Below are 24728 nucleotides of genomic sequence, written 5' to 3'. Positions count from 1 at the left end.
CCAAGTTCAGCCACTCCAACCCAAGATCCAGACTATTCTGGACTGGGTAGCTCCAAAAACCCAGACTCAAGTCAGGGCATTCCTTGGCTTGACTGGGTATTACAGGAGGTTTGTGAAGGGATATGGATCCATTGTGACAGCCCTCACTGAACTCACCTCCAAGAAAATGCCCAAGAAAGTAAACTGGACTGTGGAATGCCAACAGGCCTTTGACACCCTGAAACAGGCAATGTGCTCAGCACCAGTTCTCAAAGCTCCAGATTATTCTAAGCAGTTCATTGTGCAGACTGATGCCTCTGAACATGGGATAGGGGCAGTTTTGTCCCAAACAAATGATGATGGCCTTGACCAGCCTGTTGCTTTCATTAGCAGGAGGTTACTCCCCAGGGAGCAGCGTTGGAGTGCCATTGAGAGGGAGGCCTTTGCTGTGGTTTGGTCCCTGAAGAAGCTGAGACCATACCTCTTTGGGACTCACTTCCTAGTTCAAACTGACCACAGACCTCTCAAATGGCTGATGCAAATGAAAGGTGAAAATCCTAAACTGTTGAGGTGGTCCATCTCCCTACAGGGAATGGACTTTATAGTGGAACACAGACCTGGGACTGCCCATGCCAATGCAGATGGCCTTTCCAGGTTCTTCCACTTAGAAAATGAAGACTCTCTTGGGAAAGGTTAGTCTCATCCTCTTTCGTTTGGGGGGGGGTTGTGTAAGGAAATGCCTCCTTGGCATGGTTGCCCCCTGACTTTTTGCCTTTGCTGATGCTATGTTTACAATTGAAAGTGTGCTGAGGCCTGCTAACCAGGCCCCAGCACCAGTGTTCTTTCCCTAACCTGTACTTTTGTATCCACAATTGGCAGACCCTGGCATCCAGATAAGTCCCTTGTAACTGGTACTTCTAGTACCAAGGGCCCTGATGCCAAGGAAGGTCTCTAAGGGCTGCAGCATGTCTTATGCCACCCTGGAGACCTCTCACTCAGCACAGACACACTGCTTGCCAGCTTGTGTGTGCTAGTGAGGACAAAACGAGTAAGTCGACATGGCACTCCCCTCAGGGTGCCATGCCAGCCTCTCACTGCCTATGCAGTATAGGTAAGACACCCCTCTAGCAGGCCTTACAGCCCTAAGGCAGGGTGCACTATACCATAGGTGAGGGTACCAGTGCATGAGCATGGTACCCCTACAGTGTCTAAACAAAACCTTAGACATTGTAAGTGCAGGGTAGCCATAAGAGTATATGGTCTGGGAGTCTGTCAACCACGAACTCCACAGTACCATAATGGCTACACTGAAAACTGGGAAGTTTGGTATCAAACTTCTCAGCACAATAAATGCACACTGATGCCAGTGTACATTTTATTGTAAAATACACCACAGAGGACACCTTAGAGGTGCCCCCTGAAACTTAACCGACTATCTGTGTAGGCTGACTAGTTTTAGCAGCCTGCCACAAACCGAGACATGTTGCTGGCCCCATGGGGAGAGTGCCTTTGTCACTCTGAGGCCAGTAACAAAGCCTGCACTGGGTGGAGATGCTAACACCTCTCCCAGGCAGGAATTGTCACACCTGGCGGTGAGCCTCAAAGGCTCACCTCCTTTGTGCCAACCCAGCAGGACACTCCAGCTAGTGGAGTTGCCCGCCCCCTCCGGCCAGGCCCCACTTTTGGCGGCAAGGCCGGAGAAAATAATGAGAATAACAAGGAGGAGTCACTGGCCAGTCAGGACAGCCCCTAAGGTGTCCTGAGCTGAGGTGACTCTAACTTTTAGAAATCCTCCATCTTGCAGATGGAGGATTCCCCCAATGGGTTTAGGATTGTGACCCCCTCCCCTTGGGAGGAGGCACAAAGAGGGTGTACCCACCCTCAGGGCTAGTAGCCATTGGCTACTAACCCCCCAGACCTAAACACGCCCTTAAATTTAGTATTTAAGGGCTACCCTGAACCCTAGAAAATTAGATTCCTGCAACTACAAGAAGAAGGACTGCCTAGCTGAAAACCCCTGCAGAGGAAGACCAGAAGACGACAACTGCCTTGGCTCCAGAAACTCACCGGCCTGTCTCCTGCCTTCCAAAGATCCTGCTCCAGCGACGCCTTCCAAAGGGACCAGCGACCTCGACATCCTCTGAGGACTGCCCCTGCTTCGAAAAGACAAGAAACTCCCGAGGACAGCGGACCTGCTCCAAGAAAAGCTGCAACTTTGTTTCCAGCAGCTTTAAAGAACCCTGCAAGCTCCCCGCAAGAAGCGTGAGACTTGCAACACTGCACCCGGCGACCCCGACTCGGCTGGTGGCGATCCAACACCTCAGGAGGGACCCCAGGACTACTCTAAGACTGTGAGTACAAAAACCTGTCCCCCCTGAGCCCCCACAGCGCCGCCTGCAGAGGGAATCCCGAGGCTTCCCCTGACCGCGACTCTTTGAATCCTAAGTCCCGACACCTGGGAGAGACCCTGCACCCGCAGCCCCCAGGACCTGAAGGACCGGACTTTCACTGGAGGAGTGACCCCCAGGAGTCCCTCTCCCTTGACCAAGTGGAGGTTTCCCCGAGGAACCCCCCCCTTGCCTGCCTGCAGCGCTGAAGAGATCCCTAGATCTCCCATTGACTTCCATTACAAACCCGACGCTTGTTTCTACACTGCACCCGGCCGCCCCCGCGCTGCTGAGGGTGAAATTTCTGTGTGGACTTGTGTCCCCCCCGGTGCCCTACAAAACCCCCCTGGTCTGCCCTCCGAAGACGCGGGTACTTACCTGCAAGCAGACAGGAACCGGGGCACCCCCTTCTCTCCATGCTAGCCTATGTGTTTTGGGCACCACTTTGAACTCTGCACCTGACCGGCCCTGAGCTGCTGGTGTGGTGACTTTGGGGTTGCTCTGAACCCCCAACGGTGGGCTACCTTGGACCAAGAACTAAGCCCTGTAAGTGTCTTACTTACCTGGTTAACCTAACAAATACTTACCTCCCCTAGGAACTGTGAAAATTGCACTGTGTCCACTTTTAAAACAGCTATTTGTCAATAACTCGTAAAGTATACATGCAATTTTTATGATTTAAAGTTCCTAAAGTACTTACCTGCAATACCTTTCAAATGAGATATTACATGTAGAATTTGAACCTGTGGTTCTTAAAATAAACTAAGAAAAGATATTTTTCTATATAAAAACCTATTGGCTGGATTTGTCTCTGAGTGTGTGTACCTCATTTATTGTCTATGTGTATGTACAACAAATGCTTAACACTACTCCTTGGATAAGCCTACTGCTCGACCACACTACCACAAAATAGAGCATTAGTATTATCTATTTTTACCACTATTTTACCTCTAAGGGGAACCCTTGGACTCTGTGCATGCTATTCCTTACTTTGAAATAGCACATACAGAGCCAACTTCCTACAATGATCCACTACTACTAGGATGTACATATTTCCTGAGGCTGTGGGAGGTTCCAGTGGACCAACTATGTCCACACCCACTCTTTCAAAGGGGACCCCCACCACTGGAAGTGGAATGAGGGGGGCCTTTGGGTGCCCACCTGTCTTACCACTGGATTGACAGGTGGGGCAGGAGAGGCAAAACTCCTTAACCTTCTGGGACATATTGGGCCAGTAGAAGTGGTTGACTAACCTCTCCCACGTCTTGGTTTGTCCCAAATGCCCAGCAAGGGGAATATCATGGGCTAAGGTCAGAATAAACTCTCTGAACGACTGAGGCACTACCACTCTCCTAGTGGCACCAGGTTTGGGGTCTCTGGCCTCAGTGTACAGGAGTCCATCTTCCCAATAGACCCTATGTGTTCCATTTTTCTTGCCCTTGGACTCTTCAGCAGCTTGCTGCCTAAGGCCTTCAAGAGAGGGACAGGTTTCTTGTCCCTTACACAGCTCTTCCCTTGAGGGTCCCCCTGGGCCCAAGAGCTCAACCTGATAAGGTTCAAGCTCCAAAGGCTCAGTTCCCTCAGAGGGCAGAACTTCTTCCTGAGAAGAGAGGTTCTCTTTTTCTGACTGTGTTGCAGTTGGTTTCCCAACTGACTTTCCTTTTCTCTTGGTAGGCTGGGCCATTTTTCCAGACTCCAGCTCTACTTTTTCACCCTGTGCCTTGCATTGTGCTCTTGTTTTTACACACACCAGTTCAGGGATACCCAGCATGGCTGCATGCGTTTTTAGTTCTACCTCAGCCCATGCTGAGGACTCCAGGTCATTTCCAAGCAGACAGTCTACTGGGATGTTTGAGGAGACCACCACCTGTTTCAGGCCATTGACCCCTCCCCATTCTAAAGTTACCATTGCCATGGGATGTGCTTTAGTCTGATTGTCAGCGTTGGTGACTGTATACGTTTTTCCAGTCAGGTATTGGCCAGGGGAAACCAGTTTCTCTGTCACCATGGTGACACTGGCACCTGTATCCCTCAGGCCCTCTACACTTGTCCCATTAATAAAGAGCTGCTGCCTGTATTTTTGCATGTTAGGAGGCCAGGCAGCTAGTGTGGCTAAATCCACCCCACCCTCAGAGACTAGAGTAGCTTCAATGTGGACCCTGATTTGCTCTGGGCACACTGTTGATCCCACTTGGAGACTAGCCATTCCAGTGTTACCTGGATTGGAGTTTGGAGTGGAACTTTTCTTGGGACAGGCCTTGTCTCCAGTTTGGTGTCCAGACTGACTACAGTTTCGACACCAGGCCTTTTTGGGATCAAAGTTTTTACCCTTGTACCCAGGATTGTTTTGTGAAGAGGCTCTGGGCCCACCCTCCTGTGCAGGTTTTTGGGGGCCTGTAGAAGACTCTTTACTATTTTTATTTTTGGCTGTCTCACCACCTTTCCCCTGGGGAGGTTTTGTGACCCCTTTCTTTTGGTCACCCCCTGTGGAAGTTTTGGACACCCTTGTCTTGACCCAATGGTCCGCCTTCTTTCCCAATTCTTGGGGAGAAATTGGTCCTAGGTCTACCAGATGCTGATGCAGTTTATCATTGAAACAATTACTTAACAGGTGTTCTTTCACAAATAAATTGTACAGCCCATCATAATTACTTACACCACTGCCTTGAATCCAACCATCTAGTGTTTTTACTGAGTAGTCTACAAAGTCAACCCAGGTCTGGCTCGAGGATTTTTGAGCCCCCCTGAATCTAATCCTATACTCCTCAGTGGAGAATCCAAAGCCCTCAATCAGGGTACCCTTCATGAGGTCATAAGATTCTGCATCTTTTCCAGAGAGTGTGAGGAGTCTATCCCTACACTTTCCTGTGAACATTTCCCAAAGGAGAGCACCCCAGTGAGATTTGTTCACTTTTCTGGTTACACAAGCCCTCTCAAAAGCTGTGAACCATTTGGTGATGTCATCACCATCTTCATATTTAGTTACAATCCCTTTAGGGATTTTCAACATGTCAGGAGAATCTCTGACCCTATTTATGTTGCTGCCACCATTGATGGGTCCTAGGCCCATCTCTTGTCTTTCCCTCTCTATGGCTAGGATCTGTCTTTCCAAAGCCAATCTTTTGGCCATCCTGGCTAACTGGATGTCCTCTTCACTGGAGTTATCCTCAGTGATTTCAGAGTTGTTGGTCCCTCCTGTGAGGGAACCAGCATCTCTGACTATTATTTGTGGAGTCAGGGCTTGAGAAGCCCTGCTCTCCCTAAGTAGGACTGGAGGGGGGGAATTTCCCTCCAAGTCACTATCTTCATCCTCTGAGTTGCCATCCTCAGAGGGATTGGCCTTTTCAAACTCTGCCAAAAGCTCCTGGAGCTGTACTTTGGTAGGTTTGGGGCCCATTGCTATTTTCTTTAGTTTACAGAGTGACCTTAGCTCTCTCATCTGTAGATGGAGGTAAGGTGTGGTGTCGAGTTCCACCACAGTCACATCTGTGCTAGACATTTTGCTTCTAAAAGTTGGAATACTTTTTAAGAAACTAAAACTGGTTCTAGAATCTAATTCAAACTTTTACAAACTTTTAAACTCTAAAAGAAATGCTAACAGGGACTAACACAAGGCCCTAGCAGGACTTTAAAGAATTTAGAAAACTTTTCAAATTGCAAAAATCAATTTCTAATGACAATTTTGGAATTTGTCGTGTGATCAGGTATTGGCTGAGTAGTCCAGCAAATGCAAAGTCTTGTACCCCACCGCTGATCCACCAATGTAGGAAGTTGGCTCTGTATGTGCTATTTCAAAGTAAGGAATAGCATGCACAGAGTCCAAGGGTTCCCCTTAGAGGTAAAATAGTGGTAAAAATAGATAATACTAATGCTCTATTTTGTGGTAGTGTGGTCGAGCAGTAGGCTTATCCAAGGAGTAGTGTTAAGCATTTGTTGTACATACACATAGACAATAAATGAGGTACACACACTCAGAGACAAATCCAGCCAATAGGTTTTGTTATAGAAAAATATATTTTCTTAGTTTATTTTAAGAACCACAGGTTCAAATTTAACATGTAATATCTTGTTTGAAAGGTATTGCAGGTAAGTACATTAGGAACTTTGAATCATTTCAATTGCATGTATACCTTTCAAGTTATTCACGAATAGCTGTTTTAAAAGTGGACACAGTGCAATTTTCACAGTTCCTGGGGGAGGTAAGTTTTTGTTAGTTTTACCAGGTAAGTAAGACACTTACAGGGTTCAGTTCTTGGTCCAAGGTAGCCCACCGTTGGGGGTTCAGAGCAACCCCAAAGTTACCACACCAGCAGCTCAGGGCCGGTCAGGTGCAGAGTTCAAAGTGGTGCCCAAAACGCATAGGCTAGAATGGAGAGAAGGGGGTGCCCCGGTTCCGGTCTGCTTGCAGGTGAGTACCCGCGTCTTCGGAGGGCAGACCAGGGGGGTTTTGTAGGGCACCGGGGGGGACACAAGCCCACACAGAAATTTCACCCTCAGCGGCGCGGGGGCGGCCGGGTGCAGTGTTAGAACAAGCGTCGGGTTCGCAATGTAAGTCAATGAGAGATCAAGGGATCTCTTCAGCGCTGCAGGCAGGCAAGGGGGGGCTTCCTCGGGGAAACCTCCACTTGGGCAAGGGAGAGGGACTCCTGGGGGTCACTTCTGCAGTGAAAGTCCGGTCCTTCAGGTCCTGGGGACTGCGGGTGCAGGGTCTTTTCCAGGCGTCGGGACTTAGGTTTCAGAGAGTCGCGGTCAGGGGAAGCCTCGGGATTCCCTCTGCAGGCGGCGCTGTGGGGGCTCAGGGGGGACAGGTTTTGGTACTCACAGTCGTAGAGTAGTCCGGGGGTCCTCCCTGAGGTGTTGGTTCTCCACCAGCCGAGTCGGGGTCGCCGGGTGCAGTGTTGCAAGTCTCACGCTTCTTGCGGGGAGTTGCAGGGTTCTTTAAAGCTGCTTCTTGAAACAAAGTTGCAGTCTTTTTAGAGCAGGTCCGCTGTCCTCAGGAGTTTCTTGTCGTCGTCGAAGCAGGGCAGTCCTCAGAGGATGCAGAGGTCGCTGGTCCCTTTGGAAGGCGTCGCTGGAGCAGAGTTCTTTGGAAGGCAGGAGACAGGCCGGTGAGTTTCTGGAGCCAAGGCAGTTGTTGTCTTCTGGTCTTCCTCTGCAGGGGTTTTCAGCTAGGCAGTCCTTCTTCTTGTTGTTGCAGGAATCTAATTTTCTAGGGTTCAGGGTAGCCCTTAAATACTAAATTTAAGGGCGTGTTTAGGTCTGGGGGGTTAGTAGCCAATGGCTACTAGCCCTGAGGGTGGGTACACCCTCTTTGTGCCTCCTCCCAAGGGGAGGGGGTCACAATCCTAACCCTATTGGGGGAATCCTCCATCTGCAAGATGGAGGATTTCTAAAAGTTAGTCACCTCAGCTCAGGACACCTTAGGGGCTGTCCTGACTGGCCAGTGACTCCTCCTTGTTATTCTCATTATTTTCTCCGGCCTTGCCGCCAAAAGTGAGGGCCGGGGCCGGAGGGGGCGGGCAACTCTACTAGCTGGAGTGTCCTGCGGTGCTGTGACAAAGGGGTGAGCCTTTGAGGCTCACCGCCAGGTGTTACAGCTCCTGCCTGGGGGAGGTGTTAGCATCTCCACCCAGTGCAGGCTTTGTTACTGGCCTCAGAGTGACAAAGGCACTCTCCCCATGGGGCCAGCAACATGTCTCTAGTGTGGCAGGCTGCTGGAACTAGTCAGCCTACACAGATGGTCGGTTAAGTTTCAGGGGGCACCTCTAAGGTGCCCTCTGGGGTGTATTTTGCAATAAAATGTACACTGGCATCAGTGTGCATTTATTGTGCTGAGAAGTTTGATACCAAACTTCCCAGTTTTCAGTGTAGCCATTATGGTGCTGTGGAGTTCGTGTAAAACAGACTCCCAGACCATATACTCTTATGGCTACCCTGCACTTACAATGTCTAAGGTTTTGCTTAGACACTGTAGGGGTACAGTGCTCATGCACTGGTACCCTCACCTATGGTATAGTGCACCCTGCCTTAGGGCTGTAAGGCCTGCTAGAGGGGTGTCTTACCTATACTGCATAGGCAGTGAGAGGCTGGCATAGCACCCTGAGGGGAGTGCCATGTCGACTTACTCGTTTTGTCCTCACTAGCACACACAAGCTGGCAAGCAGTGTGTCTGTGCTGAGTGAGAGGTCTCCAGGGTGGCATAAGACATGCTGCAGCCCTTAGAGACCTTCCTTGGCATCAGAGCCCTTGGTACTAGAAGTACCAGTTACAAGGGACTTATCTGGATGCCAGGGTCTGCCAATTGTGGATACAAAAGTACAGGTTAGGGAAAGAACACTGGTGCTGGGGCCTGGTTAGCAGGCCTCAGCACACTTTCAATTGTAAACATAGCATCAGCAAAGGCAAAAAGTCAGGGGGCAACCATGCCAAGGAGGCATTTCCTTACACAACCCCCCCCCCAAACGAAAGAGGATGAGACTAACCTTTCCCAAGAGAGTCTTCATTTTCTAAGTGGAAGAACCTGGAAAGGCCATCTGCATTGGCATGGGCAGTCCCAGGTCTGTGTTCCACTATAAAGTCCATTCCCTGTAGGGAGATGGACCACCTCAGCAGTTTAGGATTTTCACCTTTCATTTGCATCAGCCATTTGAGAGGTCTGTGGTCAGTTTGAACTAGGAAGTGAGTCCCAAAGAGGTATGGTCTCAGCTTCTTCAGGGACCAAACCACAGCAAAGGCCTCCCTCTCAATGGCACTCCAACGCTGCTCCCTGGGGAGTAACCTCCTGCTAATGAAAGCAACAGGCTGGTCAAGGCCATCATCATTTGTTTGGGACAAAACTGCCCCTATCCCATGTTCAGAGGCATCTGTCTGCACAATGAACTGCTTAGAATAATCTGGAGCTTTTAGAACTGGTGCTGAGCACATTGCTTGTTTCAGGGTGTCAAAGGCCTGTTGGCATTCCACAGTCCAGTTCACTTTCTTGGGCATTTTCTTGGAGGTGAGTTCAGTGAGGGCTGTCACAATGGATCCATATCCCTTCACAAACCTCCTGTAATACCCAGTCAAGCCAAGGAATGCCCTGACTTGAGTCTGGGTTTTTGGAGCTACCCAGTCCAGAATAGTCTGGATCTTGGGTTGGAGTGGCTGAACTTGGCCTCCACCTACAAGGTGGCCCAAGTAAACCACAGTTCCCTGCCCTATCTGGCATTTGGATGCCTTGATAGAGAGGCCTGCAGATTGCAGAGCCTTCAAAACCTTCTTCAGGTGGACCAGGTGATCCTGACAGGTGGAGCTAAAGACAGCAATATCATCAAGATAAGCTGTGCTAAAGGACTCCAAGCCAGCAAGGACTTGATTCACCAACCTTTGGAAGGTGGCAGGGGCATTCTTTAAACCAAAGGGCATAACAGTAAACTGATAATGCCCATCAGGTGTGGAGAATGCTGTTTTCTCTTTTGCTCCAGGTGCCATTTTTATTTGCCAGTACCCTGCTGTCAAGTCAAAGGTACTTAAGAATTTGGTAGCACCTAATTTGTCTATGAGCTCATCAGCTCTAGGAACTGGATGAGCATCTGTCTTGGTGACAGAGTTGAGCCCTCTGTAGTCCACACAAAACCTCATCTCTTTCTTTCCATCTTTGGTGTGAGGTTTGGGGACTAAGACCACTGGGCTAGCCCAGGGGCTGTCAGAGCGCTCAATTACTCCCAATTCCAGCATCTTGTGGACTTCCACCTTGATGCTTTCCTTAACATAGTCAGACTGTCTAAAAATTTTGTTTTTGACAGGCATGCTGTCTCCTGTGTCCACATCATGGGTACACAGGTGTGTCTGACCAGGGGTTAGGGAGAAGAGTTCAGGAAACTGTTGTAGGACTCTCCTACAATCAGCTTGCTGTTGGCCAGAGAGGGTGTCTGAGTAGATCACTCCATCTACTGAGCCATCTTTTGGGTCTGATGACAGAAGATCAGGGAGAGGTTCACTCTCTGCCTCCTGATCCTCATCTGTTACCATCAACAGATTTACATCAGCCCTGTCATGGAAGAGCTTAAGGCGGTTCACATGGATCACCCTCTTGGGGCTCCTGCTTGTGCCCAGGTCCACCAGGTAGGTGACCTGACTCTTCCTTTCTAGCACTGGGTAAGGGCCACTCCATTTGTCCTGGAGTGCCCTGGGAGCCACAGGCTCCAGAACCCAGACTTTCTGCCCTGGTTGGAACTCAACCATTGCAGCCTTTTGGTCATACCAAAACTTCTGGAGCTGTTGGCTGGCCTCAAGGTTTTTGGTTGCCTTTTCCATGTACTCTGCCATTCTAGAGCGAAGGCCAAGTACATAGTCCACTATGTCTTGTTTAGGCTCATGAAGAGGTCTCTCCCAGCCTTCTTTAACAAGAGCAAGTGGTCCCCTTACAGGGTGACCAAACAGAAGTTCAAAGGGTGAGAATCCTACTCCCTTCTGTGGCACCTCTCTGTAAGCAAAAAGCAGACATGGCAAGAGGACATCCCATCTCCTTTTGAGTTTTTCTGGGAGCCCCATGATCATGCCTTTTAATGTCTTGTTGAATCTCTCAACTAAGCCATTAGTTTGTGGATGGTATGGTGTAGTGAATTTGTAAGTCACTCCACACTCATTCCACATGTGTTTTAGGTATGCTGACATGAAGTTGGTAACTCTGTCAGACACCACCTCCTTAGGGAAACCCACTCTGGTAAAGATACCAATGAGGGCCTTGGCTACTGCAGGGGCAGTAGTCGACCTAAGGGGAATAGCTTCAGGATACCTAGTAGCATGATCCACTACTACTAGGATGTACATATTTCCTGAGGCTGTGGGAGTTTCCAGTGGACCAACTATGTCCACAACCACTCTTTCAAAGGGGACCCCCACCACTGGAAGTGGAATGAGGGGGGCCTTTGGGTGCCCACCTGTCTTACCACTGGATTGACAGGTGGGGCAGGAGAGGCAAAACTCCTTAACCTTCTGGGACATATTGGGCCAGTAGAAGTGGTTGACTAACCTCTCCCACGTCTTGGTTTGTCCCAAATGCCCAGCAAGGGGAATATCATGGGCTAAGGTCAGAATCAACTCTCTGAACGACTGAGGCACTACCACTCTCCTAGTGGCACCAGGTTTGGGGTCTCTGGCCTCAGTGTACAGGAGTCCATCTTCCCAATAGACCCTATGTGTTCCATTTTTCTTGCCCTTGGATTCTTCAGCAGCTTGCTGCCTAAGGCCTTCAAGAGAGGGACAGGTTTCTTGTCCCTTACACAGCTCTTCCCTTGAGGGTCCCCCTGGGCCCAAGAGCTCAACCTGATAAGGTTCAAGCTCCAAAGGCTCAGTCCCCTCAGAGGGCAGAACTTCTTCCTGAGAAGAGAGGTTCTCTTTTTCTGACTGTGTTGCAGTTGGTTTCCCAACTGACTTTCCTTTTCTCTTGGTAGGCTGGGCCATTTTTCCAGACTCCAGCTCTACTTTTTCACCCTGTGCCTTGCATTGTGGTCTTGTTTTTACACACACCAGTTCAGAGATACCCAGCATGGCTGCATGGGTTTTTAGTTCTACCTCAGCCCATGCTGAGGACTCCAGGTCATTTCCAAGCAGACAGTCTACTGGGATGTTTGAGGAGACCACCACCTGTTTCAGGCCATTGACCCCTCCCCATTCTAAAGTTACCATTGCCATGGGATATGCTTTAGTCTGATTGTCAGCGTTGGTGACTGTATAAGTTTTTCCAGTCAGGTATTGGCCAGGGGAAACCAGTTTCTCTGTCACCATGGTGACACTGGCACCTGTATCCCTCAGGCCCTCTACACTTGTCCCATTAATAAAGAGCTGCTGCCTGTATTTTTGCATGTTAGGAGGCCAGGCAGCTAGTGTGGCTAAATCCACCCCACCCTCAGAGACTAGAGTAGCTTCAGTGTGGACCCTGATTTGCTCTGGGCACACTGTTGATCCCACTTGGAGACTAGCCATTCCAGTGTTACCTGGATTGGAGTTTGGAGTGGAACTTTTCTTGGGACAGGCCTTGTCTCCAGTTTGGTGTCCAGACTGACTACAGTTTCGACACCAGGCCTTTTTGGGATCAAAGTTTTTACCCTTGTACCCAGGATTGTTTTGTGAAGAGGCTCTGGGCCCACCCTCCTGTGCAGGTTTTTGGGGGCCTGTAGAAGACTCTTTACTATTTTTATTTTTGGCTGTCTCACCACCTTTCCCCTGGGGAGGTTTTGTGACCCCTTTCTTTTGGTCACCCCCTGTGGAAGTTTTGGACACCCTTGTCTTGACCCAATGGTCCGCCTTCTTTCCCAATTCTTGGGGAGAAATTGGTCCTAGGTCTACCAGATGCTGATGCAGTTTATCATTGAAACAATTACTTAACAGGTGTTCTTTCACAAATAAATTGTACAGCCCATCATAATTACTTACACCACTGCCTTGAATCCAACCATCTAGTGTTTTTACTGAGTAGTCTACAAAGTCAACCCAGGTCTGGCTCGAGGATTTTTGAGCCCCCCTGAATCTAATCCTATACTCCTCAGTGGAGAATCCAAAGCCCTCAATCAGGGTACCCTTCATGAGGTCATAAGATTCTGCATCTTTTCCAGAGAGTGTGAGGAGTCTATCCCTACACTTTCCTGTGAACATTTCCCAAAGGAGAGCACCCCAGTGAGATTTGTTCACTTTTCTGGTTACACAAGCCCTCTCAAAAGCTGTGAACCATTTGGTGATGTCATCACCATCTTCATATTTAGTTACAATCCCTTTAGGGATTTTCAACATGTCAGGAGAATCTCTGACCCTATTTATGTTGCTGCCACCATTGATGGGTCCTAGGCCCATCTCTTGTCTTTCCCTCTCTATGGCTAGGATCTGTCTTTCCAAAGCCAATCTTTTGGCCATCCTGGCTAACTGGATGTCCTCTTCACTGGAGTTATCCTCAGTGATTTCAGAGTTGTTGGTCCCTCCTGTGAGGGAACCAGCATCTCTGACTATTATTTGTGGAGTCAGGGCTTGAGAAGCCCTGCTCTCCCTAAGTAGGACTGGAGGGGGGGAATTTCCCTCCAAGTCACTATCTTCATCCTCTGAGTTGCCATCCTCAGAGGGATTGGCCTTTTCAAACTCTGCCAAAAGCTCCTGGAGCTGTACTTTGGTAGGTTTGGGGCCCATTGCTATTTTCTTTAGTTTACAGAGTGACCTTAGCTCTCTCATCTGTAGATGGAGGTAAGGTGTGGTGTCGAGTTCCACCACAGTCACATCTGTGCTAGACATTTTGCTTCTAAAAGTTGGAATACTTTTTAAGAATCTAAAACTGGTTCTAGAATCTAATTCAAACTTTTACAAACTTTTAAACTCTAAAAGAAATGCTAACAGGGACTAACACAAGGCCCTAGCAGGACTTTAAAGAATTTAGAAAACTTTTCAAATTGCAAAAATCAATTTCTAATGACAATTTTGGAATTTGTCGTGTGATCAGGTATTGGCTGAGTAGTCCAGCAAATGCAAAGTCTTGTACCCCACCGCTGATCCACCAATGTAGGAAGTTGGCTCTGTATGTGCTATTTCAAAGTAAGGAATAGCATGCACAGAGTCCAAGGGTTCCCCTTAGAGGTAAAATAGTGGTAAAAATAGATAATACTAATGCTCTATTTTGTGGTAGTGTGGTCGAGCAGTAGGCTTATCCAAGGAGTAGTGTTAAGCATTTGTTGTACATACACATAGACAATAAATGAGGTACACACACTCAGAGACAAATCCAGCCAATAGGTTTTGTTATAGAAAAATATATTTTCTTAGTTTATTTTAAGAACCACAGGTTCAAATTTAACATGTAATATCTTGTTTGAAAGGTATTGCAGGTAAGTACATTAGGAACTTTGAATCATTTCAATTGCATGTATACTTTTCAAGTTATTCACAAATAGCTACTTTAAAAGTGGACACAGTGCAATTTTCACAGTTCCTGGGGGAGGTAAGTTTTTGTTAGTTTTACCAGGTAAGTAAGACACTTACAGGGTTCAGTTCTTGGTCCAAGGTAGCCCACCGTTGGGGGTTCAGAGCAACCCCAAAGTTACCACACCAGCAGCTCAGGGCCGGTCAGGTGCAGAGTTCAAAGTGGTGCCCAAAACGCATAGGCTAGAATGGAGAGAAGGGGGTGCCCCGGTTCCGGTCTGCTTGCAGGTGAGTACCCGCGTCTTCGGAGGGCAGACCAGGGGGGTTTTGTAGGGCACCGGGGGGGACACAAGCCCACACAGAAATTTCACCCTCAGCGGCGCGGGGGCGGCCGGGTGCAGTGTTAGAACAAGCGTCGGGTTCGCAATGTAAGTCAATGAGAGATCAAGGGATCTCTTCAGCGCTGCAGGCAGGCAAGGGGGGGCTTCCTCGAGGAAACCTCCACTTGGGCAAGGGAGAGGGACTCCTGGGGGTCACTTCTGCAGTGAAAGTCCGGTCCTTCAGGTCCTGGGGACTGCGGGTGCAGGGTCTTTTCCAGGCGTCGGGACTTAGGTTTCAGAGAGTCGCGGTCAGGGGAATCCTCGGGATTCCCTCTGCAGGCGGCGCTGTGGGGGCTCAGGGGGGACAGGTTTTGGTACTCACAGTCGTAGAGTAGTCCGGGGGTCCTCCCTGAGGTGTTGGTTCTCCACCAGCCGAGTCGGGGTCGCCGGGTGCAGTGTTGCAAGTCTCACGCTTCTTGCGGGGAGTTGCAGGGTTCTTTAAAGCTGCTTCTTGAAACAAAGTTGCAGTCTTTTTGGAGCAGGTCCGCTGTCCTCGGGAGTTTCTTGTCGTCGTCGAAGCAGGGCAGTCCTCAGAGGATGCAGAGGTCGCTGGTCCCTTTGGAAGGCGTCGCTGGAGCAGAGTTCTTTGGGAGGCAGGAGACAGGCCGGTGAGTTTCTGGAGCCAAGGCAGTTGTTGTCTTCTGGTCTTCCTCTGCAGGGGTTTTCAGCTAGGCAGTCCTTCTTCTTGTTGTTGCAGGAATCTAATTTTCTAGGGTTCAGGGTAGCCCTTAAATACTAAATTTAAGGGCGTGTTTAGGTCTGGGGGGTTAGTAGCCAATGGCTACTAGCCCTGAGGGTGGGTACACCCTCTTTGTGCCTCCTCCCAAGGGGAGGGGGTCACAATCCTAACCCTATTGGGGGAATCCTCCATCTGCAAGATGGAGGATTTCTAAAAGTTAGAGTCACCTCAGCTCAGGACACCTTAGGGGCTGTCCTGACTGGCCAGTGACTCCTCCTTGTTATTCTCATTATTTTCTCCGGCCTTGCCGCCAAAAGTGGGGGCCGGGGCCGGAGGGGGCGGGCAACTCCACTAGCTGGAGTGTCCTGCGGTGCTGTGACAAAGGGGTGAGCCTTTGAGGCTCACCGCCAGGTGTTACAGCTCCTGCCTGGGGGAGGTGTTAGCATCTCCACCCAGTGCAGGCTTTGTTACTGGCCTCAGAGTGACAAAGGCACTCTCCCCATGGGGCCAGCAACATGTCTCTAGTGTGGCAGGCTGCTGGAACTAGTCAGCCTACACAGATGGTCGGTTAAGTTTCAGGGGGCACCTCTAAGGTGCCCTCTGGGATGTATTTTGCAATAAAATGTACACTGGCATCAGTGTGCATTTATTGTGCTGAGAAGTTTGATACCAAACTTCCCAGTTTTCAGTGTAGCCATTATGGTGCTGTGGAGTTCGTGTAAAACAGACTCCCAGACCATATACTCTTATGGCTACCCTGCACTTACAATGTCTAAGGTTTTGCTTAGACACTGTAGGGGTACAGTGCTCATGCACTGGTACCCTCACCTATGGTATAGTGCACCCTGCCTTAGGGCTGTAAGGCCTGCTAGAGGGGTGTCTTACCTATACTGCATAGGCAGTGAGAGGCTGGCATGGCACCCTGAGGGGAGTGCCATGTCGACTTACTCGTTTTGTCCTCACTAGCACACACAAGCTGGCAAGCAGTGTGTCTGTGCTGAGTGAGAGGTCTCCAGGGTGGCATAAGACATGCTGCAGCCCTTAGAGACCTTCCTTGGCATCAGAGCCCTTGGTACTAGAAGTACCAGTTACAAGGGACTTATCTGGATGCCAGGGTCTGCCAATTGTGGATACAAAAGTACAGGTTAGGGAAAGAACACTGGTGCTGGGGCCTGGTTAGCAGGCCTCAGCACACTTTCAATTGTAAACATAGCATCAGCAAAGGCAAAAAGTCAGGGGGCAACCATGCCAAGGAGGCATTTCCTTACACGCGTGTTTTAAAAATATGCATTCATATCATGAAACAAAAAATCCTATATTGATAAAACATAAATAATTAAATCCTAATGCATTGATCTTCATGTAACCAATTATTATGGTTATATAATGTATAATTGTAGGAAGTTGGCTCTGTATGTACTATTTCAAAGTAAGAAATAGCATGCACAGAGTCCAAGGGTTCCCCTTAGAGGTAAGATAGTGGCAAAAAGAGATAATTCTAATGCCCTATTTTGTGGTAGTGTGGTCGAGCAGTAGGCTTATCGGCTTATCAGAGGGTAGTGTTAAGCATTTGTTGTACAAACACAGGCAATAAATGGGGAACACACACTCAAAGACAATTCCAGGCCAATAGGTTTTTATATAGAAAAATATATTTTCTTTTTAAGAACCACAGGTTCAAGATTTACAAACAATACTTTAAATGAAAGGTATTTTACTTAGGAACTTTAGGAACTTTGAATTAGCAAAATAGCATATACAGTTTTCACACAAATGGCAATAAGCTATTTTAAAACTGGACACAGTGCAATTTTCAACAGTTCCTGGGGGAGGTAAGTGTTTGTTAATTTTGCAGGTAAGTAAACCATCTACAGGGTTCAAAGTTGGGTCCAAGGTAGCCCACCGTTGGGGGTTCAGGGCAACCCCAAAGTTACCACACCAGCAGCTCAGGGTCGGTCAGGTGCAGAGGTCAAAGTGTTGCCCAAAACACATAGGCTTCAATGGAGAAGGGGGTGCCCCGGTTCCAGTCTGCCAGCAGGTAAGTACCCACGTCTTCGGAGGGCAGACCAGGGGGGTTTTGTAGGGCACCGGGGGACACACAAGTCAGCACAAAAAGTACACCCTTAGCGGCACGGGGGCGGCCGGGTGCAGTGTGCAAATAGTCGTCAGGTTTGCAATGGAGTTCAATGGGAGACCGAGGGGTCTCTTCAGCGATGCAGGCAGGCAAAGGGGGGGCTCCTCGGGGTAGCCACCCCCTGGGCAAGGGAGAGGGCCACCTGGTGGTCGCTCCTGTACTGGAGGTCGGATCCTTCAGGTCCTGGGGGCTGTGGGTGCATTGTCCTTACCAGGCGTCGGGTTCTTAGAAGCAGGCAGTCGCGGTCAGGGGGAGCCTCTGGATTCCCTCTGCAGGCGTCGCTGTGGGGGCTCAGGGGGGTCAACTCTGGCTACTCACGGGCTCGCAGTCGCTGGGGAGTCCTCCCTGTAGCATTGGTTCTCCACAAGTCGAGCCGGGGGCGTCGGGTGCAGAGTGCAAAGTCTCACGCTTCCGGCGGGAAACGTGTGTTCTTTCAAAGTTGCTTCTTTGTTGCAAAGATGCTTCTTTCTTGGAGCAGAGCCGCTGTCCTCAGGAGTTCTTGGTCTTTTTAGATGCAGGGTAGTCCTCTGAGGCTTCAGAGGTTGCTGGACCCTGTGGAACGCGTCGCTGGAGCAATTCTTTTGAAGTGGGGGTACAGGCCGGTAGAGCTGGGGCCAAAGCAGTTGGTGTCTCCGTCTTCTCTGCAGGTTTTTCAGCTCAGCAGTCCTTCTTCATCTTTGGTTGCAGGAATCTATCTTGCTGGGTTCTGGGAGCCCCTAAATACTCAATTTAGGGGTGTGTTTAAGTCTGGGGGTTAGTAGCCAATGGCTACTAGCCCTGAGGGTGGCTACACCCTCTTTGTGCCTCCTCCCTGAGGGGAGGGGGGCACATCCCTAATCCTATTGGGGGAATCCTCCATCTGCAAGATGGAGGATTTCTAAAAGTCAGAGTCACCTCAGCTCAGGACACCTTAGGGGCTGTCCTGACTGGCCAGTGACTCCTCCTTGTTTTTCTCATTATCTCCTCCGGCCTTGCCGTCAAAAGTGGGGCGTGGCCGGAGTGGGCGGGCAACTCCACTAGCTGGAGTGCCCTGGTGTAAGGAAATGCCTCCTTGGCATGGTTGCCCCCTGACTTTTTGCCTTTGCTGATGCTATGTTTACACTTGAAAGTGTGCTGAGGCCTGCTAACCAGGCCCCAGCACCAGTGTTCTTTCCCTAACCTGTACTTTTGTATCCACAATTGGCCGACCCTGGCATCCAGATAAGTCCCTTGTAACTGGTACTTCTAGTACCAAGGGCCCTGATGCCAAGGAAGGTCTCTAAGGGCTGCAGCATGTCTTATGCCACCCTGGAGACCTCTCACTCAGCACAGACACACTGCTTGCCAGCTTGTGTGTGCTAGTGAGGACAAAACGAGTAAGTCGACATGGCACTCCCCTCAGGGTGCCATGCCAGCCTCTCACTGCCTATGCAGTATAGGTAAGACACCCCTCTAGCAGGCCTTACAGCCCTAAAGCAGGGTGCACTATACCATAGGTGAGGGTACCAGTGCATGAGCATGGTACCCCTACAGTGTCTAAACAAAACCTTAGACATTGTAAGTGCAGGGTAGCCATAAGAGTATATGGTCTGGGAGTCTGTCAAACACGAACTCCACAGCACCATAATGGCTACACTGAAAACTGGGAAGTTTGGTATCAAACTTCTCAGCACAATAAATGCACACTGATGCCAGTGTACATTTTATTGTAAAATACACCACAGAGGGCACCTTAGAGGTGCCCCCTGAAACTTAACCGACTGTCTGTGTAGGCTGACTAGTTCCAGCAGCCTGCCACACCAGAGACATGTTGCTGGCCCCATGGGGAGAGTGCCTTTGTCACTCTGAGGCCAGTAACAAAGCCTGCACTGGGTGGAGATGCTAACACCTCCCCCAGGCAGGAGCTGTAACACCTGGCGGTGAGCCTCAAAGGCTCACCCCTTTGTCACAGCCCAGCAGGGCACTCCAGCTTAGTGGAGTTGCCCGCCCACTCCGGCCACGGCCCCCACTTTTGGCGGCAAGGCTGGAGGGAACAAAGAAAGCAACAAGGAGGAGTCACTGGCCAGTCAGGACAGCCCCTAAGGTGTCCTGAGCTGAGGTGACTCTAACTTTTAGAAATCCTCCATCTTGCAGATGGAGGATTCCCCCAATAGGGTTAGGATTGTGACCCCCTCCCCTTGGGAGGAGGCACAAAGAGGGTGTACCCACCCTCAGGGCTAGTAGCCATTGGCTACTAACCCCCCAGACCTAAACACGCCCTTAAATTTAGTATTTAAGGGCTACCCTGAACCCTAGAAAATTAGATTCCTGCAACTACAAGAAGAAGGACTGCCTAGCTGAAAACCCCTGCAGAGGAAGACCAGAAGACGACAACTGCCTTGGCTCCAGAAACTCACCGGCCTGTCTCCTGCCTTCCAAAGATCCTGCTCCAGCGACGCCTTCCAAAGGGACCAGCGACCTCGACATCCTCTGAGGACTGCCCCTGCTTCAAAAAGACAAGAAACTCCCGAGGACAGCGGACCTGCTCCAAGAAAGGCTGCAACTTTGGTTCCAGCAGCCTTGAAAGAACCCTGCAAGCTCCCCGCAAGAAGCGTGAGACTTGCAACACTGCACCCGGCGACCCCGACTCGGCTGGTGGCGATCCAACACCTCAGGAGGGACCCCCGGACTACTCTGATACTGTGAGTACCAAAACCTGTCCCCCCTGAGCCCTCACAGCGCCGCCTGCAGAGGGAATCCCGAGGCTTCCCCTGACCGCGACTCTTTGAATCCAAAGTCCCGACGCCTGGGAGAGACCCTGCACCCGCAGCCCCCAGGACCTGAAGGACCGGACTTTCACTGGAGAAGTGACCCCCAGGAGTCCCTCTCCCTTGCCCAAGTGGAGGTTTCCCCGAGGAACCCCCCCTTGCCTGCCTGCAGCGCTGAAGAGATCCCGAGATCTCTCATAGACTAACATTGCGAACCCGACGCTTGTTTCTACACTGCACCCGGCCGCCCCCGCGCTGCTGAGGGTGAAATTTCTGTGTGGGCTTGTGTCCCCCCCGGTGCCCTACAAAACCCCCCTGGTCTGCCCTCCGAAGACGTGGGTACTTACCTGCAAGCAGACCGGAACCGGGGCACCCCCTTCTCTCCATTCTAGCCTATGTGTTTTGGGCACCACTTTGAACTCTGCACCTGACCGGCCCTGAGCTGCTGGTGTGGTGACTTTGGGGTTGCTCTGAACCCCCAACGGTGGGCTACCTTGGACCAAGAACTGAACCCTGTAAGTGTCTTACTTACCTGGTAAAACTAACAAAAACTTACCTCCCCCAGGAACTGTGAAAATTGCACTGTGTCCACTTTTAAAACAGCTATTTGTCAATAACTCGTAAAGTATACATGCAATTTTTATGATTTAAAGTTCCTAAAGTACTTACCTGCAATACCTTTCAAATGAGATATTACATGTAGAAGTTGAACCTGTGGTTCTTAAAATAAACTAAGAAAATATATTTTTCTATAACAAAACCTATTGGCTGGATTTGTCTCTGAGTGTGTGTACCTCATTTATTGTCTATGTGTATGTACAACAAATGCTTAACACTACTCCTTGGATAAGCCTACTGCTCGACCACACTACCACAAAATAGAGCATTAGTATTATCTATTTTTACCACTATTTTTACCTCTAAGGGGAACCCTTGGACTCTGTGCATGCTATTCCTTACTTTGAAATAGCACATACAGAGCCAACTTCCTACATTGGTGGCAGCGGTGGGATACAAGACTTTGCATTTGCTGGACTACTCAGCCAATACCTGATCACACGACAAATTCCAAAATTGTCATTAGAAATTGATTTTTGCAATTTGAAAAGTTTTCTAAATTCTTAAAAGACCTGCTAGGGCCTTGTGTTAGATCCTGTTTAGCATTTCTTTTTAGAGTTTAAAAGTTTGTAAAAGTTTGAATTAGATTCTAGAACCAGTTGTAGATTCTTAAAAAGTATTCCAACTTTTAGAAGCAAAATGTCTAGCACAGATGTGACTGTGGTGGAACTCGACACCACACCTTACCTCCATCTTAAGATGAGGGGGTGCTGTAACAAAGGGGGTGAGCCTTTGAAGCTCACCGCCAGGTGTTACAGTTCCTGCAGGGGGAGGTGTTAGCACCTCCACCCAGTACAGGCTTTTTACTAGCCACAGAGTGACAAAGGCACTCTCCCCATGTGGCCAGCAACATGTCTGGTGTGTGGCAGGCTGCTAAAACTAGTCAGCCCACACTGTTAGTCGGGTATGGTTTCAGGGGGCATCTCTAAGATGCCCTCTGGGGTGTGTTTCACAATAAAATCTACACTGGCATCAGTGTGCATTTGTTGTGCTGAGAAGTTTGATACCAAACTTCACAGTTTTCAGTGTAGCCATTATGGTGCTGTGGAGTTCGTGTATGACAGACTCCCAGACCATATACTCTTATGGCTACCCTGCACTTACAATGTCTAAGGTTTTGCTTAGAGACTGTAGGGGCATAGTGCTCATGCACGTATGCCCTCACCTATGGTATAGTGCACCCTGCCTTATAGCTGTAAGGCCTGCTAGAGGGGTGACTTATCTATACCTATAGGCAGTGTGAGGTTGGCATGGCACCCTGAGGGGAGTGCCATGTCGACTTAGTCATTTTATCCCCACCAGCACACACAAGCTGGCAAGGAGTGTGTCTGTGCTTGGTGAGGGGTCTCCAGGGTGGCATAAGACATGCTGCAGCCCTTAGAGACCTTCCCTGGCATCAGGGCCCTTGGTACCAGGGGTACCAGTTACAAGGGACTTACCCGGATGCCAGGGTGTGCCAATTGTGGAAACAAAGGTACAGGTTAGGGAAAGAACACTGGTGCTGGGGCCTGGTTAGCAGGCCTCAGCACACTTTCAAATCATAACTTAGCATCAGCAAAGGCAAAAAGTCAGGGGGTAACCATGCCAAGGAGGCATTTCCTTACAATAATCAAATCACACATAAACACCAAAGAAACAGACATACCCAAACAATAACACAAACATAAACAACAATTTGCAAACCCAATATGCCTGGCTTGGATTCATTTTGCACCCTAACTATGAGATTTTAAAAAGCAGCAAAAAATAAAGCAAAAACGATTGCTCTCTTTATAGAATGCATCTATGAGAAAAAAAAATAACGTATGATGAAACTTTATACTTTTGAGACGTAAAATAGTGTCTGATGCTTTCAATGAAAACATTCAGTAAGAGGCAGAATCATCCACCAAAGAGCCAATAACATGATCTAAGTGAGTAGTGCTCCTTTGGGGAAGGCCACCCCATGTCTATTTTAAAGCATTTGTAGCAGTAACCTTTTCAGAAAGCTGCGCTCTCAAGCTAGACATCAAAAGTGGAAGTGGAAGAACCTGGGGAAGTCAAAGAACATATCGGTCTTGAGCATAAAGAACAACAAATATACCCACATTTCGTCATATTTTTCTTCAATTTCAAGCTATTAAAATATTTTTCCTGATGTTTGAAAGGTGAAGACATATCTCCCTTCTAACTTTCAAAAAGTGCCGCACCTCCAACAAAAAATGCCACTGCTCAAATGAGTGCCAGAGCTGACTCATGCCTCCTCAAGATGTATTTTAGCCACAACTAGGGCCTGAATTTTCCATAATATGTAAGCCTGTTTCTATTACTAAGACAATGCATTCAAAACACCTTTGGTGTGATGCCTAAATACAACTGTAGATTTACAAAAGAAGAGAATAATTCTCATTCTGATTTCATATCACAAATGTCTCATATAAGTCCCCATAGTTAGTGGATGTTTCACACGTGATGTTTGTGTAGTTGAAATGTACCACTTGGTTATGTGTATTTTAACAAACAATTGAAAACTGTTGAATACGTTTTTTGTAAAATTTGTGACTGAGCTCTTTTACAGACATTCCAGTGGCAAATTACTAAGGCATTTTTCTATTCTTCTGTAACAGCCTGTGACTGTCACATGAATAGCTCCTATTCTAGTACTTGTCATCATGAGACGGGCAGATGTGACTGCAAGTCGAACGTGGTGGGTCAGCGATGCGATCAGTGCCTGGTAAGAAGTATCATCACAAGAGCTATGATCTCTAAATAAGAGTTACAGTAGTTTTCTCATTAGCAAATTAAAGGTTTGCAAATATTTCTAGTTTTTGCTTTGCTTGAGTTAATTCTCTAATTAGCCAATAGAGCTTCAGGAAGGGAAAGCAGCTTGGGAAACCATGTATTTTTAGTATTGTATTTGTAGAATTGATTGTAGATCATGTTTTCAATATGGTCTCCACTGTGTTCCAATTTATTTGCATTAAAGAAGGCATAATTAATATTTTAATAATAGCCTGCAAAACTAAAATAACTTATGAATGTGAGTTTGATTGGTTCTCTTTCATTGAATCATGCAAAGTGAATTTCCACAATGTAACACTAATTCTGCATCTTATGTAGAACGTGTTTTTTTTCAGGTGTTTAGAACTTTCTGGGTGCTTCCTCTGAGCACATTTTCTATTTTAACATCCATAGCATAACACAGCAGATGTACACATCATTACGTTTATGTTCATTGAGTAAATACCCAACAGTTGGTAATAGCCTTAATGAGGGAAGGACAATTAATGAACATAATAGCCCGCTGCAAGAGTCCTATAAGGTTGTTATGACCTTCTAATATGGTAGGACATTTCCTATTAACCTATCCCTATCATTTGAACTTCGTGGGTAGTGATACACTCATCACACAGCAACTCCAGCTTATATGTGAATATCATCAACAACTGACCGTGCACGTGGACTGTGCTTGCTGGTGAACCTGCTCCCTGCTGAAACTGGGTTGTACATGTTCACTAGAACGTCATGGCCTGAATATCATCTGACAAAAATATGGTGTACTAGATATTATTTGCAGAAATAATCCCCCATTGATGTTAATAATTCAAAATATATACCCAATGGAGTGATATATCTCTAACCGATATTAAGGCCACGTTAGTTACGTTAGATTATATTTTTGTTATAAGTATTCTGACATACAACGGAGTGCCACTGGGAAAGGTAGGTGAAAGAAAGCTTTCCCTTGCATGACCTTCATCCAATGCACTGCTTTTCTGAAAATCCTGTCATCCACTTTCACTGTAAATGGGTGAGAGTCTGAGGTCCTGCACTACGAAAAAGTATGAAAATGTTGATTAGGAAGGTATATGTCACCAATGGATAAAGGACCAGCATTCAATAACAAAGTGCCACATAGTGTTTGGTTGCTGACAGGTCAGCATCTGTCAGGTAAATGCAGAGGTG

General features: G+C 48.4%; 1 protein-coding gene across 1 annotated transcript in view; it reads left to right on the top strand.

Annotated features, from left to right (window-relative positions):
* The window catches only part of LAMA1 (laminin subunit alpha 1), a 979910-nt gene that overhangs the window by 345797 nt on the left and 609385 nt on the right, over window positions 1-24728 (top strand). Inside the window, exon 20 of the mRNA XM_069219856.1 lies at window positions 23390-23496. Coding sequence (XP_069075957.1) covers window positions 23390-23496 — 107 coding nt within the window. The remainder of the gene's footprint in view (window positions 1-23389; window positions 23497-24728) is intronic.

Source organism: Pleurodeles waltl, chromosome 2_2, assembly GCF_031143425.1.
Source record: "Pleurodeles waltl isolate 20211129_DDA chromosome 2_2, aPleWal1.hap1.20221129, whole genome shotgun sequence".
Classification (NCBI taxonomy): Eukaryota; Metazoa; Chordata; class Amphibia; order Caudata; family Salamandridae; genus Pleurodeles; species Pleurodeles waltl.
The sequence above is the reverse complement of the archived record's forward strand: the minus strand, read 5'-3'. Positions and strand labels throughout refer to the sequence as shown.